The sequence below is a fragment of the Ascaphus truei genome, chromosome 7 (assembly GCF_040206685.1).
Source record: "Ascaphus truei isolate aAscTru1 chromosome 7, aAscTru1.hap1, whole genome shotgun sequence".
Taxonomy (NCBI): domain Eukaryota; kingdom Metazoa; phylum Chordata; class Amphibia; order Anura; family Ascaphidae; genus Ascaphus; species Ascaphus truei.
The window spans coordinates 81539309-81561218 of NC_134489.1; the positions used below are offsets into that span (position 1 = coordinate 81539309).

A 21910-nucleotide genomic window follows, 5' to 3' on the forward strand; every position below is an offset into this window, starting at 1 on the left:
AAATGCTTTTATTTGTTCGAGCTTTCGAGATACACTGATCTCTTTGTCCGGCGGTGTTACAATGCATAAAGCAAGAAAGGTTTAACTTGAAAACAGTGCATCTTGGAATATTATCTGTAACTTAAACCTAACCCCCCCTCCTGTGCTGTATGCGATTTATGACGAGGTGTTAAATGTTTCCTGAATGTTAGTGATGTAAGAGTGTGTGTATGTGTATGTGTATGTATGTTTGTTTGTAAATATAAATTTATAAAGCGCCCACAGAGTATAAAGCGCTATACAAAAGGTGTGCCACAGAACAGTATCGTCTATTGGTTTTTGATTATTACGCTTGGCTAACACGGTACAGATACATCTACATATATATACAGTAGAACAGAATAGAAGAACTCATTTATTCTGCACTATCGCAACTGGACTAACACGGCTATTTTCTGCTTTATATATACAGTATATATATACTAGAGCCCAAATTATGAAAATTGTGTCAGTGTCCAATTTTTTCCGGACGTAACTATATATATATATATATATATATATATATATATATATATATATATATATATATATATATATACAGTTAGGTCCGGAAAAAATTGGACACTGACACAATTTTCATAATTTGGGCTCTGTACGCCACCACAATTGATTTGAAATGAAACAACCGAGATGCAATAGAAGTGCAGACTTTCAGCCTCAATTCAAGGGGTTGAACAAAAATATCGTATGAAACGTTTAGGAATTGCAACCATTTTCATACACAGTCCCCTTATTTCAGGGGCTCAAATGTAATTGGACAAATGAACACAATCATAAATAAAATTTTCATTTTTAATACTTTGTCGAGAATCCTTTGCAGGCAATGACTGCTTGAAGTCTGGAACACATGGACATCACCAAACGCTGGATTTCCTCCTTTGTGATGCTTTGCCAGGCCTTTACTGCAGCTGTCTTCAGTTGTTGTTTGTTCGTGGGTCTTTCTGCCTTAAGTTTTGTCTTCAGCAAGTGAAATACATGCTCGATCGGGTTGAGATCAGGTGATTGACTCGGCCATTGCAGAATATTCCACTTCTTTGCCTTAAAAAAACTCCTTGGTTGCTTTCGCAGTATGTTTTGGGTCATTGTCCATCTGTAAAGTGAAGCGCCGTCCAATCAACTTAGCTGATTTAGCTGAATCTGAGCAGACAATATATCCCTATACACGTCAAAATTAATCCGGCTCCTTCTGTCTTTTGTCACATCATCAATAAACACTAGTGACCCAGTGCCATTGTAAGCCATGAATGCCCACGCCATCACACTGCTTCCACCATGTTTTACAGATGATATGGTATGCTTCGGATCATGAGCCGTTCCAAGCCTTCTCCATACTTTTGTCTTCCCATCATTCTGGTTCAGGTTGATCTTAGTTTCATCTGTCCAAAGAATGCTGTTCCAGAACTGGGCTGGCTTTTTTAGTTATTGTTTGGCAAAGTCTAATCTGACCTTTCTATTCTTGAGGCTTATGAATAGTTTGCACCTTGTGGTGAACCTCTGATTTTGCTCTCGTGAAGTCTTCTCTTTATGGTAGACTTGGATAATGATATGCCTACCTCCTGGAGAGTGTTCTTCACTTGGCTGGATGTTGTGAAGGGGTTCTTCTTTACCATGGAAAGGATCCTACAATCATCCACCACTGTTGTCTTCCGTGCACATCCAGGCTTTTTTGTGTTGCAGAGCTCACCAGTGCGTTCTTTTTTTCTCATAATGTACCAACCTGTTTATTTAGCCACTCTTAATGTTCCTGCTATCTCTCTGATGGATTTTCTTTTTTTTGCAGCCTAAGGATGCCCTGTTTCACTTGCATTGAGAGCTCCTTTGACGCATGTTGTGGGTTCACAGCAACAGCTTCCAAATGCAAATGTCACACCTGGAATCAACTCCAGACCTTTTACCTGCTTAATTGATGATAAAATAACGAAGGAATAGCCCACACCTGTCCTTGAAACAGCTTTTGAGTAAATTGTCCAATTACTTTTGGTCCCTTGAAAAAGAGGGGGCTACATATTAAAGAGATGTAATTCCTAAACCCTTGCTCCAATTTGGATGTGAATACCCTCAAATTAAAGCTGATAGACTGCACTTTGAGCCTATATTCATTATTGAACTGTAACTCGAATTTATTTTGGTACACAGACGAAATAACAAAACTTGTATCAGTGTCCAATTATTTCCGGACCTAACTGTGTGTATATATATATATATATATATATATATATATATATATATATATATATACATATATACACACCTGAGCCCCGTTATTACGCAGTGCTTTGTGTCCAGTTAATGCGACAGCATTATAACGGGGATCGCGTAAAAGAAAAAAATGGCCGCCACGATCAGTAAAAATATCAGACTCGGCACGCTGGAGAGCGCATGTGCGGTACAGATAGTATCACCGCGGGTAAGGTGCATGAGCAGTGCAGACAGAACCTCGGAGCTCTGTATATGATAGGGAGACCGCAGTGATGACTGACATGTGGGAGGCTGCCCTTATCTACATGGACAGGAGCGGGGGGTAGGAGACTACAAGAACTAGAGGATTGCAAGAAATATCACAGTGTGTGTGTGTATATTATATATATGTATATATATTGTGATATAGTCCAAAGATGTTAGGCAGCTTTCTGCCCCATTTTAGGTCAGAAAGTGCAGGAATAGTTAAAAATGATCCGTTCCACAGCTTCCCATTAACGCAGGCAGCTGGATGGAAAATCCAGACCACAGATTATAATGGCTCTAGTTCTCCCTCACCTGCTCTTCTAATCACATGCACAGGTATTTAGAGCAGAGAGGTTTTGCATTTCACTCTCTCTCCTTAGAGCCTGGAGGCTGGGGGTATCGCTGCTCCCCTGTTTCCAGTGTCGGGGTTGACGGCCCCTCCACGTATCACAGTACCAGAGGATTTGCCTGGACACCACAAGCAGATAAGACAAAACAAATGGTTACTGCTGTTGCTAAAAGACTGTGCTGTATCTTGTGACCCTAAATGAGAGAGCATTGTTTTAAGCTGGGGAACCAGTTTAGTTGGCCAGCAGCTGTTAGAGAGACTGATTCTGATGTGTAGTTAGATCCCTGAAAGGGATAGGATTTTGCTTATATGATTTTGATTTTATTTCTTGAAATAACAGTGTGGGAAATATTGTAACACTGAAATATGTGAACTGCTGAATGAAAGTATCTGAGTACCTCTAACCTTCACATGTTAAAGCTGCAGTACCTTACTTGGATGAAAATAAAGCAGGCAGAAGCCTGAGTTAAGCAGCATAATACTTTGCATGATCCTGTTTGTTGTATAATTAACCCTAGAAGACTGTGTCGGGAAGAACCCAGACAGACGTCAGCACTACAAAAGAGGGGCGTTTGTCACATATGGTGGAGGATGCGGGTCGACACTAAAAAGTCTGTGGGTTTGCAAATAAATGCGGGGGTTTAAAATGGCCGCCCAGCTGAACTAAAGTACAGATGCTATGAGTGAAGTCTGTCCCACTGTGTATATCAGTTGTGCTTCTAGCATACACAGAGAATGTGCGAGGTGTGGATGCAATAGCACCCTGAACCCAAACAGAAAACCAAAATGTTTTGCTGAAGAAAAAAAAATTGCATCTAGCAAGTGCTGTTTGTAAAGCTAATGCCTTTTGCTGAAGTGAGTGAATTTGCAGCTAGCAAGTGCTGTATGTAAGTTGCTGAAGTGAGTGAAATTGCAGCTAGCAAATTGTCCCTGCTGGGTTTCTAAAATGGCCGACGTGAAATGTTTGTTTTGTAATGCACGTAATCATGAAAAACAGTGTCCCTTCAGGCCATACGATAATGATGACGACGACTCGTATGTGGCCCCGGGAAGAGAGCCGTACCTACAGATGAATTTAGTATGCTGGACCTGTCCTGAAGTAGGTCACATGGAAGATGTGTGCCCCAAAATTTTCAAAGACAAACGGCTGCAAAAGCAAGCAACGCCCTGTGAGTGCAAGCAAGATGTGGAAGCTGATACCAGTGAGTGTGTGCCCAGTACCACTGATATCTCTGGAGCTAATAAAGCAAAAAGAAAGAAGAAGAAAAAGAAAACTGTTCCTCAAGTCACAGGGGAAGTGACCGAGCCACTTGAACCTGCGCTGTCAGGACATGCGTCAGAAAGGCACCGAGATGTGCTGCAGACCGGAGTGACTAGCAGAATTGTCACGGGAACAGTGGCAAAGGAAAAGGAGGAGAAAAGGGAAGCTGAATCCTTGAACCAGGATAAAGAGGCTTTGGTTTCTGCACTCCAAGCTGCCCGCCATGATTATGAAGTCCTGCGGCAGGGATTGATGAAGGAGCGAGAATGTTGGAAGAAGGAACAAGAATCTAACAATAAGGTGCGAGAATGTTGGAACAAGGAGCGAGAAGCGAACGCCGAGTTACAGAGGTATATACTTCCAGCTTTACAAGAGCACGAGACTTTGAAGAAAACAGAGTCTCTCTTACGGAGTTAGCTGGAAGAGGTGACGACTAGTCTGAAAAAGGCAAACACCGTAATTGCCACCATAGAGGAAAAACAGATTAAGTCTGACAAATCGATTGCTATCCTAAAACAGAAATACGGGAAGGCTCTGTAAGAGGTTCACACGCTCAGCACAGAGGTGCAAAACTCACTCCTGGAGGGCCACGGTCTGAACACAGAGCTGGGAATATTGAAAGAAACCTATGAGAATGCCCTGAGTAATTTAGAGACTGTAAAGAGAGAGAATGTAATTCTGAAACAGAAAAATTCAGACTTGACTGACCAGATCAGTGAAGGTGATAAGAAGCTTCACCAAGCAGCAAAAGTGGAGAAGCAATTGATCCAGGAAAAGCTAGAAATACAGGAAGAGCTGCAGAAGCAGATGGCTGAGCGCGAGATACAGTGCGCCGAAATGGAGGAGGTGTCCGTCCGTCAGGTGGTCTGCCTGACATTGCGCTATGAAAGCGAGATGGCCAATATCCACAAGCAGCTGGACCACACGGCAAATGAGGGGGCCCGGCTGCTGCTGGAGCTGAACAAGACCCGAGAGGAGCACCTGCAGCTGCAGGTCAAGAATAGAAAAAATGAAACAGAGTTAAACTTTGCTCTGAAACAAATGACAGACATGGAGTCGCAACTCAACTCCAAAGAAGTTGAATTAGCAGCTGCACTGAGTGGAAAAAGAAATAAAGGACAGCAACAAAGACGCTACCAGGACATGGGAGAAGCTGCTAAAGTGGTTCAGTCGGGCTATCAATCCTACCTCCTAACCAAGCAAGCTGTACGTTCCTATACACTTAAAGTCAATGTCCTCACTGATGACAAAGAGGAAGGAGAAAGAATTGACTTTGATTGTGCTGCTGTTATTCCAGAAACAGATAGGCACCCTCCTGAGAATATTCTCCCTGATCTGGGATTCAAAAATCCAGATCCTCAATTTCATTTACGTTGTCCAGTAGATTATCAAACTAGTGAACGCAGCCAGGCCACCACAGAAGATGTTTTAGCCAAGTGGGTGGCAGTTCCTGAAAACACAAACTTGTTGACAGATCCTGATGACGTTGTTAATATGGACTACGTTTGTACAGAGGCAACTAGGTCTTCAAAACGCAAAGGCCTGGTAATGGCCCCAAAAGGGAAATCAAAGATTGAAGAGAAAAAGCAACAAAGGTCAACACGGCGCCTGAATATTTCCAGATCTCGCCACTCTGGACCACACTGTGGAGCCAAGGAGAATCCGGACCGAGGGTCTCGTCAGTGGCTGAAGAAACAGTCCAGTCATTTGCAGGCTGCAGCGGGTGTTGAAATAAAGTCTGAGGGTGTAATGGACTGGAAGTCAAGGAAAAAAAAAAAAAAAAAAAAAAGGAAAAATGTTTGGGAACTGACCGATTTTTATGTTATACGAGTGGACTATGTCACTACTACAGTATATGCTATACTATGCCTTTAGAAAAGCATTTTTGTAAATATTGCAATGTTGTATTTTTTTTTCTCTTCATTGAAAATGTAGGTAAAACTACAAATTAATATACAGGGTTGATGGCCCTTAAGATTACAAGGCTGTAGTATAAGAAAAAAAAAAAAAAAAAATAGTGGTAGCTTACAATATAGAAAAAAAAATGCCCTTTTCGGTTGGTAAATATATAATGAAGTTCATATTCGTGTCATGTGAATACTTAATATTGTACTGAGGAGTTAGCTCAAGTATTTCAGGTAGGACGCTCACCCCAGTGAGGTCCATGGCCGCTCACCCCAGTAGGTGTGAGCTGGGGAGGGGGATATGTGACATAGTCCAAAGATGTTAGGCAGCTTTCTGCCCCATTTTAGGTCAGAAAGTGCAGGAATAGTTAAAAATGATCTGTTCCACAGCTTCCCATTAACGCAGGCAGCTGGATGGAAAATCCAGACCACAGATTATAATGGCTCTAGTTCTCCCTCACCTGCTCTTCTAATCACATGCACAGGTATTTAGAGCAGAGAGGTTTTGCATTTCACTCTCTCTCCTTAGAGCCTGGAGGCTGGGGGTATCGCTGCTCCCCTGTTTCCAGTGTCGGGGTTGACGGCCCCTCCACGTATCACAGTACCAGAGGATTTGCCTGGACACCACAAGCAGATAAGACAAAACAAATGGTTACTGCTGTTGCTAAAAGACTGTGCTGTATCTTGTGACCCTAAATGAGAGAGCATTGTTTTAAGCTGGGGAACCAGTTTAGTTGGCCAGCAGCTGTTAGAGAGACTGATTCTGATGTGTAGTTAGATCCCTGAAAGGGATAGGATTTTGCTTATATGATTTTGGTTTTATTTCTTGAAATAACAGTGTGGGAAATATTGTAACACTGAAATATGTGAACTGCTGAATGAAAGTATCTGAGTACCTCTAACCTTCACATGTTAAAGCTGCAGTACCTTACTTGGATGAAAATAAAGCAGGCAGAAGCCTGAGTTAAGCAGCATAATACTTTGCATGATCCTGTTTGTTGTATAATTAACCCTAGAAGACTGTGTCGGGAAGAACCCAGACAGACGTCAGCGCTACAAAAGAGGGGCGTTTGTCACAATATATATATAATATATATATCCCCCCTGGGACTCGGGCATCCCTTTCCGGGCGACCCTCAGCTTGTTGAGCCCCAGGAACTCAGAGAGCAGCATGGCTCTCATATCCCTGCAGCCGGGTCCTTCCCGCCTTCCTTCTCTATCATGTGCTCGGTCTCCCTGGCGTTCTCCGACCGCTCCATGTCTCTGGGGGAGCAAGATGCTCTGGCTCTCTCCGGCCGCGCAATTTCTCTGGGCCAGTGCCAGTACTGGGCTGCTCTGCTGCGGCTCTGGGCGCTGGTCCTCGGATTTACGGTAATGCGTGGACTTGCAGCGCTATGCCCATCACTGCCTCATTGTAACCGGAGCGCTGCTGCGTGCAGACTCTGAGGATGGCATTCAGTGCAGACAAATCGGGGACCAATGGGGTGGTGTGTGTGTGTGTGTGTGTGTGTGTGTGTGTGTGTGTGTGTGTGTGTGTGTGTGTGTGTGTGTGTGTGTGTGTGTGTGTGTGTGTGTGTGTGTGTGTTTAATAAAGCTTTGGATGGGGAAAAAAATATATAAAATAAAAAAATTAATTGGAGATATAATTTGGAAGCCATGCTCAGACGGCATTATAAGAGGATCCGCGTTGTAGCGGATTGCGCTGTAACGGGGTTGAGCTGTGTGTGTATATATATATTGTAGTGGGTTTTTGTTTTAAGCTTCCTAAGATTGTGTATTACTAAATCATTGTGTCTGTTTATTAAAACTAGATTTACTGTAGGTAAAAAGCTTGGTTTATTACATTTGACCTTCAGACAGTTTTCAGCCCAATTGGGATAAAAAACTATTTTAAGCTTCTATTGATTACAGGATTACTCCTTTTTGTTAGAGATTGCTATCACAGTAATAGAAAGTGCACGCTCACATAAGTATGTTGAATATACTTTCTGTATAACTATTCCCTGCTAAATATAAATATATATATATATATATATATATATATATATATATATATATATATATATATATATATATATATATATATACATGTAGAGGTATCAGTACCGTGTTAGCCGAGCTTCAATAATCAAAAAATAAATAGATGATACCGTTCTGTGGCTAACGAAATGCTTTTATTTGTGCGAGCTTTCGAGATACACTGATCTCTTCTTCCGGCGATGTTACAATGAATGAAGCAAAAGGTATACTTAAAAACAGTGTCTCTTGGAATGTTATCTGTGCTGTTCCTTCCCCCGGTGTGGATTTGTTTTATGGCTAGAGGTGTCAAAAGGTTACTGTGAAAGCAAGTGAAGAAAGAGTGTGTATGTGTATCAGTGTGAATAAAAATGAATGGAGAGCCCACAGTATATACAGTGCTTTACACAAGGTGTATGTGGAGTGGGAGTGGATATAAATGGTGTGGGTGGGTGGGTGTGGAAATGTGAGTGTTTGTAGCACAACTAAAAGTGTGTGTGGATACTAAGTGGTCCCTATTGGTGTATAGGGATGGAAAAACAAGGAGTATTAGTATGTGTGAGAGACAGCTGTGTGTGCATACATATAGCACAGTATGTACAGACATGGCCTTTAGCACTCATGGGACGAGAGTTCACTAGTGTCAGTAATGACTCATAAAATTTCGATCTCTGTTTAGGCCACTGCTAAGTGTCCCGAACAGTTGCATACATTTGAATTCATGCAACGTCTCTCTTTCGGGGTTTTAAGATTACCTTTGAGTATGGCAACCCTCAGATCGTTCATCTTATGGCTAGAGTCAGAGAAATGTTCGCCAACAGGACTGTCTCTTGTACCGCGTGTGATGCTGTGGCGATGCAGGTTCATTCTCTTGTTTAGCCCCTGCCCTTTCTCACCTATGTAGTAGCAGCCCCCTGGGCATTTCATGCACATGATGAGGTACACGACATTGCTGGAAGAACAGGTGAACCTTCCTCTGATTTTGTATTCCCGATTCCTGTGTGGTATTTGTATTGTGTCCGCTGTGTAGAGCATTGTGCAGGTTTTGCATCTTGGGTCCTGGCATGGTTTTGTCCCGCATTCAGTTGTACTGCTGAATACTTTACTCCTCACCATAATATTCTTGAGATTATGGGGTTGTCTGTATGATAATAAGGGTGCTTCAGGGAAGACCTGTTGCAGTCTTGTATCTTCCTGGAGGATGGGTTGTAGTTTCCTGGCGATCTTGCGTAGGGCTCCTAGGTGTGGGTTATATGTGACCACCAAAGGTACCCTGTCACTTGTCTCCTTCTGTTTGTATTCAAGGAGATCACTTCTTGGTATTCTGGTGGCTTTGTGAATTTGCTGGTCTACAATTCTGTGGTTATATCCACGGTTTATAAAGTCTGATCTCAAGGCTTTAATCCGCTGGTCTCTGTCTGCTGTGTTGGAGCATATCCGGTTGTATCGTATGGCTTGACTGTAGATGGTTGCATGTTTGTTGTGTGTCGGGTGGAAGCTGTTGTATATATATATGTATATATGTATATATATATATATATATATATATATATATATACACTTGTACAGTATGTTACAAGAAAATATAATATTATTTTATAGAATACAAATATATGACTGAAGTAATAATTAGAAAGGGACAAAAGGGCATTGATAGGCATTAGTTAAACATGATGGGATGGAACACATGACTAGGTTGTTAATTTAGAAGGTTATTGATTATTTAGCAGGATTTGAGAAGTTAAAAGAGGTGACCACAATATAGTTATAAAACCAGATTTAGAATCTTGTATAATGAAGACATTTACAAAAGGATTGGTGAAAATGCTACAAAAGAACTAACAACACTTTGGGTTGGATCTGATATAAACAGCCAAATATTTCTGAAACCAAGGAAGTCAAACTGCTTATGCAAATGGAAAGGCAACAATTTTAACTACCTTGATTTAAGTAGTGGAACTCTAAGTAATGTACAAGCGTTTGACGTTCTAAGAGACAGTTCTATGAACCCCATTGAATATATTGTGATGCCGTCTTTCTTTAAACAAAAAATAGAGGGTACATGAGACGTCTTGAAATTAATGTTTGATATCAGTTATCTGGACATACCAGTCCTAGACATCAAAACTCCATAGATCTGAGTCTAACTAAATCTATTTGCCTGAATCCAAAACAGAAACTAACCTTGTTTCTGAATTAGGTTCTGGTCCCCGCTCCCATCCCTCCAAAAATTACTCTCCCATTGGTCACTGCCTCCACCAGTGGGTCTGCAAGCCTGAGGCTCATCTCTCCTGCGGGCCTCACGTCCTCTGACTCTGAGGATTGCATTATCAGAGGTGATGGGCCAGTAAGATGTGCAAAAACTAATATCCCTTACAAATCCATAACTACAACCAATAAAGTTCCGGCAAAACCAAAACATGAAATGTTTTAAAATCAAAACATAAGGTCCCAACCTAAGTGTAGATGGATGGGAGTATAGAATAACTTTGCCTCTGTGTAAATCTCTATTAAGTCCACACCCTATATTACAACTTGAAAAAGGTTCACAGAAAAGCCTCTGAAATTAAAAATGAGATGTCTGAGTTACTTGGAAAGACTATTCAAAATACTCACCAGGCTGGATTACTTCTGTTCCTCTATATTGGTTTTATGTACCTCTTTAGACATTGTCATACTTGTGGTCAAAACACAGTTGAGCACCAACCTCTGGATTTTATCCTATTACTGTTTATCCAAAATACAAGTGTTCCCCTTGGAAAAGGGGCATGTAAAATGGGATATTATACATTTTCACCCCAAGGGCTGCACAACTGACGCATGGTCATGTATTGTGGTTATAGGAAAGGCAAAGGAAAGTCTTTACAGTAAGAGCAGTGAATATGTGTTATTTATGTAGTCCCCTCTTGGTTGGCTACTAATTGGTTAAGGAGTTAATTGCTAGAAGGGGTTAAACGATGTGGTCACACCAGGTTCCGCCCCTCCCAATTTGCCTTGTCACCAGTGAGGAGCATGTGGGTATAAATAGCCATGCTCGTATCCCAGAGTTCAGTTCTTCAGAGTTCTAACTGAGGTTCTCATGTAAATCCTGTATATAAGTCTATGTATTACTAGTCTGCAGCTCTCCATGTCTTCTCCTATGTATTAGGTTGGAGTTTAGTAGCGTGCCCTTTTCTTAAGAAAGCGCCTATTGAGAGGATCAGGATGTTTATGTCTATGGATTGATATAAATAGGAATATGGTATAATTATCTCACCCAGTTACAATTTAGCAAAATACTAAACTTGCTGTTATTATATTCCAGGTTAATCTGAGATTATGATTACGATTTCTCTTGGACATATAATGATCCTACTGTATATGTGATAATGCGTATATATATATATATATATATATATATATATATATATATATATATATATATATATATATATATATATATATATATATTAAAGAAAAACTCATAACTAAACAATCACACTCCCTGCTTTTTAAAAACAACAAGTCACAATATAAAGCTCACACTACTAATCTCTTTGCAAAACTCACTGATTTACTGTTAAAACCGGGAATACATTTTTTGGTAACAAATAATGGAACATCAAAGACTGATCTTAAACCTGGATATTGCATCAGTCCAGTTAGCAACAATTTGAATAATTAGGTAATCTCCTCAGGGTTCACTCTGGTCATCCAACATGTACAGTATGTAGCCAAAAATAGTCAGACATACCTAAATGATTTTACTCATCTTGCTGTGAAAACAAGAATAGATGTTGAAATGAAATACTGCACTTCCTCAGTAGCTAACACAACATTAATTGGCTCTCTATACAGCAAGAGATCAAAGTGCAGAACTGTGGCAATGCAATTCCTTTTCAACTGCACTGAGATTCTATATGGAAAAAGAGAATAGATCACTATCCTCCGTGCCACCTTACTTAACTAATACTTTTTTTAGATCAAGAAGCACATTCAAACCAGTTGATACTGAACATGTAATAAAGGGATTCTTATCTGTTGTTTCAAAGAAAATTATTTTAGTAAAGACCAGGTAGGACAATTATTATAGTCAACTAAAGGTGTAGGAAGAGAGAGCATTAACTGCAGGAAAATTGAAAAGTCAAGAAACTAACAAAATCACAAACTAGTGCTGCACAGCTGAAGCAGAATCCCAGCATCACTGATCACAATGTAATGTCCATATATTCAATGATTTGGAAGTTATGAAGGATAGGTATGGGTGTGAGGTGAGCCAATTTTATATATGTAAATCTGTTGTACTATATATTCAGTCCAGCAATGATCCAGATTTGAAGCTTTGAAAAAGCGCCGTGTGTGTGAAACTTGTCAGAGGACTACCTTTGTGCAACTCAATGTTGCTAGTTATTCCGGTTTGTGAATAAATGACCTGTCATCAACTTTTCCTATCTGGATCCCCGTTTTTTGCTATTGGAGCAGTGCTTTTCATGTTCCTGTTCTCCAGGTCTTCTATTAACTGCAGGAACACTATCGGTTATCATTCCTACTCTGCTAATTGCTGTGGAAGTTGGTTGGCAGAAAGACAAATCAAAGCATTCAAACATTTCCGCTGGCAATGTCTACAAGCTATTGTTCACATACTCTGGCAGAATCACAAAAGCATTCAGATCATTCTCAGCAATGTTCAATTCCATTGGTGCTTGCTAAAAATCTTCCAAAACAGTTGCTCTTCTCCCAGCTGAGTCTTAGCCAGCAGAACGCTGGTGGTAATGGAAGCATTCCAACAATACACTTGAGGCAGTATGTTACTACAGTGTTCCGCTTTTTGTCAAGAACTGCCTTTCGAGAGAGGAATAAATAAAACAGCTATGTAAAGATACATAGGTCTATTTGTGAACCCAGGTTAGAATTGTTTTTCAGAGTATTGTATTTTGTGCTACCCCTGTAAACAACATGACAGCCAGAACATTCTCTTTGGATTTCAGAAAAGTACTATTTGACCTGCCCTCCGCTGTGTCCTTGAATAAAGCACTTTTCATTTTTACCATATTGGACAATAAAAGCTATTGTTAGTTTACTATATAATATTTACATATGCAATTCACATTTCTGTAAAAACCTCTTTTGATAGAAGAGATTGTAAATGTTAGTGGACATACTGTTTGTAATTTCATGCCTCAGCTATTTAATGGAGATATTACCTATTATGCATATCTTATAAACATAAATAAGTGATTCCTTTTAATTACCCAGAATTGGAAAACCACTGTAATTTATGTGTATCGCTAACATTATTTTTCTTTCTGGTCCATTTCTATTTTTGTAACATATTATTGAAGTGCTTATGTACATCTACTGTTAGAACTAAAATAGTTCTTCTCTATTAGACTGGACATTTGTTCATGAAAAAAGTCTTAAACACAGATCCATAGAGATCTCTTAACTCATAACTTACATTTATCAAAATCTATAATGGGCAGTATGCTCCCTGAGGTTAACGCTACAAAGCTTCACAAAGCTAATTATATGCAAAAACCGTAGCCATTAGTGATCTCATTAGCAGAGGCTTAACATCATGTTAAGTTAGCACTGCCTTGTATTAGCTTCAAATAACATGACGTTATGACGTCTGTATTACCCAAAGGTTTCGTTACTACCATCTAGACCCTAGATAGGTGTTTAAAAAAGGTTAAAAAAGAGAAGACAGCAAAGGGATAGAACCTGTAAATAGCGGGTTAATTAAACCATACCTAACTGCGGTGTTACACCTATCCACAGCCTGTAAAAGCCCTATTTCAGGTTTTGGATGGAAGTAACGCCAAGTTTAGCTATGACTTAACTAGTATGTCATTACATCCCTGCATTAACTTTAACTGACCTGTTTGGATAGGCGGCATTGATGGGAATGCCTCTGTTGCATATCATTAGCACTAACGTCCGTTATAGTTAATGCAATGCCCTCTGTGGCCTAAACCAGCCTTTACAGTGCCGGATTACCCTCAAGGCGCACTAGGCACGTACCTAGAGGCCCCTAAGGTTAGGGGACCCCTTTAGGTACAGTAGCAATGGGTCAGTGCTGCAGCAGCCCAGCGGTAGTGTCTGCCATACTCTCCCTCCTGTCAGCGCTGGGATGCAACTTCCGCCCAACCAGCAGAGGGAATTGCGGAGTGCGTGTGTGTAAGAGAAAGAGGGATGTCTCTTAGCTTCTCTGGAGCAGCCTCCTACTGCAGCGTCACGTTGTCATGGCGACATGACGCTACAACATCACATGGTGATGTGTTGCCATGACACCGCAACGTCATGATACCTTGATGCAGGAGGAGGGCCACCTTAAGGAAAGGCCACCAAAGTCTTGGCGCCCAGGGACTCCAGACTGAGCACTTAACACTGCATTAGTGAGCTTTGAAGATTTCCGTTACCACTTAACCTTAACGATGTGTTAACGTGAATTAGCACCTTGTTAAGTCAATAACAGCTTTGTGGATCTTGGACGTAGAATTTTACTTTTAAAAAGTAACAATGATTTCTACCTTTAGTTCATGCCTAAATGATATGCAGGTGTTCATCAATGATTACATTATAAATCAACTATAACAGCATTAGACGCATTAAGACTATAGATATTGTGGAGAATGTATGCTTCAGATTTTTCAATGGAATGTACAGTGCAAAGTACTTGATTACTAAGTTTGAATACAAAATGTTCCAAAGATTTTATGATTAATACTATCAATATAATACAATATCTAAAAAGTTGGATATTAGAAATGTGCAAAATATTCACAAAAGTTCTTGAACTAAGCAGAGTTTGCTGTTTTATCATTAAAAACGGCAAAGTGGGGGGCGCACCCGTGATGATGACGACGCGGATGCACGCTTGCTGAGGAAGTTCCGTGTTTTCGGAGGCTTCTGATGGAGGGGATGCGGACAGATAAAGGACCTAGCACACATCTGGTGATTTTGTCCAGTAATGCAGGCATACTGGAGGACAGTTTTGAAATTAATAGAAGATGTGATGGGAATCAAGATTATTCCGGCTAAGCCCATGTAAGATGTGAATCACTATACAGTTAAACTGATCCTGCCTATTCTAACGGCGGCTAGGTGCGCTCTAGCAGCAGCGTGGAAAAAGACACTCCCGCCCTCCAGAAGTGGGGTTATTAGAGGGGTTAATGATGTTCAATTAATGGAGAGACTCACCTCATTCCTGAATCACACCACAAGGAAGTTCAATAGGGTCTGGGACCCCCTGGGATGTTGGGTAGGGGTATTATTTCAATAGGAAAGAGATTTGGGAGTGATGAGTGTAGAATATGTCGTCTATAAAATGTTGTATGCTATGTAATGTGACTGTTGATGATTGTAAGAATTCTGATACAAAATGGTTGTTTCCCCCACCCTTCCCTCCTTTTTTTTCTTTTTGTACCCCTTCCCTTCCCATTTATACTTGAAAATCTTAATAAAAATATAAGTTTAAAAAAAAACTGCAAAGTACCCCCCCGCCCCCAAAAAAAACTCAGTCATATGACCTTGTTGGGCAAGATCACCAATGTGCAGTTTATTTTGATCATGTGACCTAGCTTTTTTTTTAATATAGATATATATATATATAGATAAACATACGTGCAAACGGTATTATGTGTTTATCTACTTTTTATGGGACATGCACCTACCCTATTGTGCTTCATTTGAGTACTGGCTGTTCATCTTTCGATATATATAGATAAAGATAGATAGCTATATATATATATATATATATATATATATATATATATATATATATATATATATATATAAACAGTGGTTGACAAATCACCAAAAAATCTACTCGCCACACAAAAAAATCTACTCGCCACCTAGTACCAAACGTGTGCTGCTTGGGCCAATATTTACTCGCCCGGGGGTTAAATCCACTCGCCCGGGGCGAGCAAATGTATAGGTTTGTCGAACACTGAATATATAAATATAATTCAAATTTGGTAAAAATAATTACATTTTCACAAAATGTCAAGAAAAATAAGAAACAAGGGGAACGTTTTGCACCATTCTTTAATTAATCCCCTTCTCCCCCACCCCACTCACACAGAATTGTTGTGTATTTTGTGCAATACTCAAAAGAATTAACAAACTGAAAAACAACCAGTTTGCACTTCTCTATTGGCTATGAATTTAACATTTCTTAAAGCAACAGACAAGAATGCTTGTTGGCCATATTGTGTCCACTGGGGTCAGCCTTGCTACAGTGGCGACACCGCTGTCATATTTGTAATTCTTGTGTGTCAAGCACCAGTACAAAAATGTACAAATATCTCAGCAACTGTGTGGTGCCCAATGGTCGTGTGACCATAGATTCGCTCCGGGAGATCCCTTCGTTAAGGTGCATTAATAAAAACAACAGGCAAGAAAAGATTCTCACACAGCCCTGTAACCTTTAACATATGATGTATATTTAGTAAGATTTAGTATGTTTCTAATATTCACCAAGTTACTTACAGTATATTCTTGTGCTTTTTCTCTACAGGTGCTTTCACTGGGAGCTGATGTCTTACCGGAATATAAACTTCAAACTCCTCGCATCAACAAGTTTACTATATTGCACTATAGTCCTTTTAAGGCAGTATGGGACTGGTTAATTTTGTTGCTAGTCATATATACTGCCATCTTCACACCTTACTCAGCTGCCTTTTTACTCAATGACAGAGGGGAGCAGAGGAGACGTGAATGTGGATATTCTTGCAACCCACTGAATGTTGTTGACTTAATCGTAGATATCATGTTCATTATTGATATTCTAATAAACTTCAGAACCACTTATGTAAATTTGAATGAAGAAGTAGTTAGTGATCCTGCAAGAATAGCAATTCACTACTTTAAAGGCTGGTTTCTTATTGACATGGTTGCAGCAATACCCTTTGATCTACTGATTTTTGGATCTGGCTCTGATGAGGTAAGTCAAATATATATATATATTTTTACTTTATACTTTTTATCTTCTGAATTTGATTTATTCACTTTTTATAGCAAGTATTAAAAATAATAATACAGTATGTAACATGGATTAATTAATTTACAAGTAGCATAATCAGGCATTAGTGCTTTAACTCAGGTTCAGGTAACTGAAATGTAAGGTTATCCTTTGTACAGCGTTCTAAGAACTAAGGGCAAAATTATTTACTAAGCATTCTACTGCCATGTGGCACCTTCCAGCACTAGAAAACACATTCCAGCCCATTCAACTCAATATCTTTCAGCAGTGGAAGATGTCTTGTGGCAGAAGACAGTTTAACAGATAGTGACGTAGCAAGACTTACCGTTTCCGTGACCTCGGGTAAATAAGTGAAATCCATCTGCACTTCATTGAATGTTGCGGCTCCCGCTCAGCCAACAGCTGTCCAGTGGTGTTTTTTATCTTTCGTAGCTTTGAATTACTGATAGATGATGCTAGTGTGTAGTTAAGCTCAACTAAATGTATGCTGAGGCTATTGCTACAGTCTATTTCATGCATGTTCTTTATAATGCTGTATAAGAAAAGTGCCAGTTGTTTTTTAGACACCCATAACCACCTCTTCTTGCAATACACTATTTCAATGCTAAAAAACTAAAAACACCAGACACAGTCTCTGTAAATTATGACATACAGTACCTGTATTTGTTAAAGTAAAGCACAGAAACAGGGCACATTGCTGAATGTTTTATAACAATATTTATGACTTTATACACATGCACAAATAACAAAGTTATTGGACAAAATCATGTAAATACATATTTTTTTATTGAGGTAGATAGAGGTTGTATTACTTTAAAAAAGGAAAGGTTGCATTTTTTTATTTATTTTTATTTACACATACAATAAATAAGGCTGTCAACTCCTAATGAAGCCTATAATGAAAGTGCTGTGCACTTCCGTTAGATTAAGAAATCAAATGTTAATTTGGATATACACTGGCGACACACTTTATTCGAGCTCGGCTAGTCCCACAAATTCGGGTATACCCGGGTGTATTGAGGTTTGTGACTGTTTTCTGCCCGAGTGCATTGAGGTATTTTCCAGGCAGGGATTGAAGCATTTTATTCCCGCTGGCTGCAATACTGCACAGTATATATATATATATACTGCATTACAATTCATGAATTTATGCCATCTGGTAGACACGCGAAGCATTGCAGCCTATTAAATCCTAATCATTATCATTTAACAGATCAGCCGCCCGTCAGCCAGGCATGAACCCAGGCTGGGAAGGCAAACGCAACGGGGCTTGTCAGAGGTGAGGAGCGGCGCAATCCAGGTATCTGCCAGGTACATACTGGGTATTTGCTCGAATAAAGTGTGTCGGTGCAGTATAAAGGAGTACAGAGTATTGCTGTGTGGAATCTTAATTTAGAGCAAGCTAAAACAAGGAGCTGAATGTACATTTTACAAGAAAAGCAAAACCATTTTCATGGTATTAAATATTAAGAAAACTGTATTGCTTGAAAACAGGTTTCTTTTAAAGAGACACACAAGGGCATCACTTTTGAATCCAGTGACAGTATATTGATAGACACATACAGTACACAGTAACTATAGACTAAAAAGATGTAGGAGTAGCGCACAATATACCTTATACTGTTAATGCAAAAAAATCCTTAAAATTCAAAAGGGTTGGTCTCTCAGGTATATCTATAGCCAGCCTTGTTTCTTAAAACTACAAACAGACACGAATTTAGCTCAGAGATCAGATATTTATTAAAACCACAGAACATTCGACATACAGAGGAGTAAAGCAATAGTAATGCACATGAAATGACATAAACCTCAGTAAAAGACTCAACAATCCAACTGTTTTCCCAGGCACGATACCCACAATGAATCCCAAACATTCTGTTTCGATGATTACCATGGCATTCTATTTCAATGGCAATCAACTCTGGTTGGGGAATTTCCCTCAGACTTCTCTGGCAATAACTACCTGAATCATACGCTATGAATAAAATTCTGACATGGCCATAATCACCCGGTGTGGAAAATAGAAAGCAAACAGATACTTAGAACAAGCTCTTAAAGCTCCAATATGACCAAACTCAATAAGTGAGGAGCGGTGATTTCCTTGAATGGATATTAATACTATGCTGCTTCAAAATATGAAAGTAGAATAAAAAGGGATAAAAAAACACACAGGTCCCCTTATGGCAGGGGTGCACAAACTATTAGAGCTGCGCCCCATTGCTTGCTCCCCCCGGTACTCGAGTCCCCTAACTCGTTTTCCAGCATCAAATGACGCTGTGGAGTCATGTGATGTCACGTCGTGACCCTGTAGTGTCATTTAACAGCACGTTGCCATGGCGTCGGGTCATGTGATGCCACGTCCGGTAAGTGAGTTACAGGGGCCTCACGTGGTCCACCGACATTTAATTTAAATGCCTTGGGGAAGAGCACAGGGCCTCTGCAACCGCCCGCGCCCCCCAGGAAAATCTTGCACCCCCCAGTTTGTGCACCCCTGCCTTATGGTATTGGAGACAGTGGGTATTAACTCACTGTGTTGCTGAACTGCAACAAGCTGTCTGTAGAAGCAGTAAAGTACAACACAGGTATCAAAGAAACAGTTGCACTCAAATCTGCAACATAAGTGAAGACATGTGAACAGTGATAACCCTTCTTAGGAGAGAGTAAGAACGCTGATAGTCTCCGTGTAATAACTAGTCAAGCTTTGTATCTCTGCTAGTGGCAACTATTGCAACCATTTACAAAGTCACATCCTCTTCCTCTTCTGAAACAGGCTCTGGCACTCCCCTGTTTGAGCCCTGCCCTCTCTCTAGCAGTGAGCCATTTGTATCTGTGACTGCCTGATCACATTATCTTCCATAAACTACACACAAGAAAAGAACCCTTAGCGATGCACTCTCCTCCACTAATGTTGAAAATTGAAAATAAATACATTTTAATTACATATTCAAGAAAAACACTTAAAGATACTTATTAAAAACCTCAATTATGAGTGCCTATGTGTTTTACCATATCTGAAGGACAATCTATATATATACTGGAGTGCTGCCTGCTGATTTCGTTTCCAAACGGTATCGTATTGCTTATTCTTCATTATAGGATCTGCACCCACACCAGTGACTATTATCACAGAGTGTTTTTTGTTCTTTTTCTATGATATATATATATATATATATATATATATATATATATATATATATATATATATATATATATATATATATATATATATATATAATATTATCTTATATTATTAGATATATTACTTCAAGTCCTGAGTATATATTCATTCACCGGACCTGGTTCTCTCTCAATATACCTAACAATGCTACTCAGTGTAGAACTAGAGTACAGTATAATCCCTGCATCTCTAAACACTGATAATTCAGCTATGTGAGTGTCTGTTAACACTGATGACTCAGAGATATAAAATTAGCACATATAAGTCTGTTATAACTACAACCTACATATGATTGTACTGGGTCTATACAGTCAGTAAACCAGAAAGAGAGAGAATGTCTTCACATTCCACTTCTATTGTCTGGCAAACACAGTCTCACTGAGCCCTGCTCATAAGACCGCGCTTATAGTGCTGGCGACGGCGACATGACCGATGACGTCACCTGTCGCCACCCGCGAAAGTTATAATTAGATTTTCCGCGACTGTCGCCAGCGACATCACGAAAGGGGGCGGGCCGCGGTCTCTGATTTGGTTTAGAGACAGTCACATGTGGCAACTGTCTCTAAAAAAAATAAAATAGACCGGCTTCAAAAAATGTTGCCGCTCCGTCACGCTTACTATAAGCACTTGTGACGAAGTCAATGTATTTTATTTGGAGCGAGGCACTATAAGCGCAGCCTAAGGGTTATTGGAGTAAGTATGTTGTTTTCATTGTTATTATAAATGTTACACAGGAATGTTGCCAATAGTCAAACTGTGAGAGCTGCCCTCAAGCTGCACACTTATACCTGATGTACTGTAGTTGTATGTTGCTACAGTGTATCACTCACAGAGGATCAGAAAAAAAGAAAAAGTGCTGGAAAAAGCGCTTAAATATAATGCATAAAATATATGTGTATACTCAATGTGATAAAAATAAAATTAATCTAAAACAAGAGTACAAAGAAGCTCACATGTATGTGTGAGGTAGGCAGCCTGATAACGCTGACTGAACAACGTCAAGAAACATACAAAGAAAACATAAATACAGACCGGCGCCTTGAAAAATATAGTCCAACAAATATCCAGATAAAGTGGCAAGAGCTATGCTCTTTGTGGCACAGTCCTGTACATCCGAATCAACTTTGTAACTTCGGGGCAGGCATCCGAGATATATGGAATAAAGCACAAAGATATTACATAGTGTTTACTGCTGTAGATATAGGACAAACTAACATATAACACTAATAAACAACACTGACTGACAAAGACAGCAAACAACATATAACTGTAACGGTCATATCACCCCACCCAATCGCATATACCGCGTGCGTGGAGGGAACATGCAATGTTACCAAGGGGTGCGTGGTGCAATACCTGTTGGCTCACAGAAGGCTGAGCATCCGCTAAGGGAACCTGGGGCAATGTATTACAATACTAATGATGCAGCGCCTCCACCTGCGATGGCTCCCACCAGAGGGGAAGTAGTTCCTCGCAGGACAATATACAATGACCACACAGACAGCTCTATATAACTATTAACTTTACTACATGCAGCAACTTATTACATTACATCTCAACACATGCGCCACGGCGGACGCTAACCACTCTAGGCGTCACGGCGGACGCTACCACCTCTAGGCGTCACGGCGGACGCTACCACCTCTAGGCGTCACGGCGGACGCTACCACCTCTAGGCGTCACGGCGGACGCTAACCTCCCGCAGAGTGACCCCACCCTGTGTCCAGTAACCCCCACCCAAATGTCTTGC

General features: G+C 40.1%; 1 protein-coding gene across 5 annotated transcripts in view; it reads left to right on the forward strand.

The window, feature by feature from the left end:
* KCNH7 (potassium voltage-gated channel subfamily H member 7) overlaps positions 1–21910 on the forward strand; it is a 398373-nt gene that overhangs the window by 275885 nt on the left and 100578 nt on the right. For all 5 annotated transcript variants that reach the window (XM_075609207.1, XM_075609205.1, XM_075609209.1 and 2 more), the window contains one exon: positions 16518–16943. In XM_075609207.1, coding sequence (XP_075465322.1) covers positions 16518–16943 — 426 coding nt within the window. The remainder of the gene's footprint in view (positions 1–16517; positions 16944–21910) is intronic.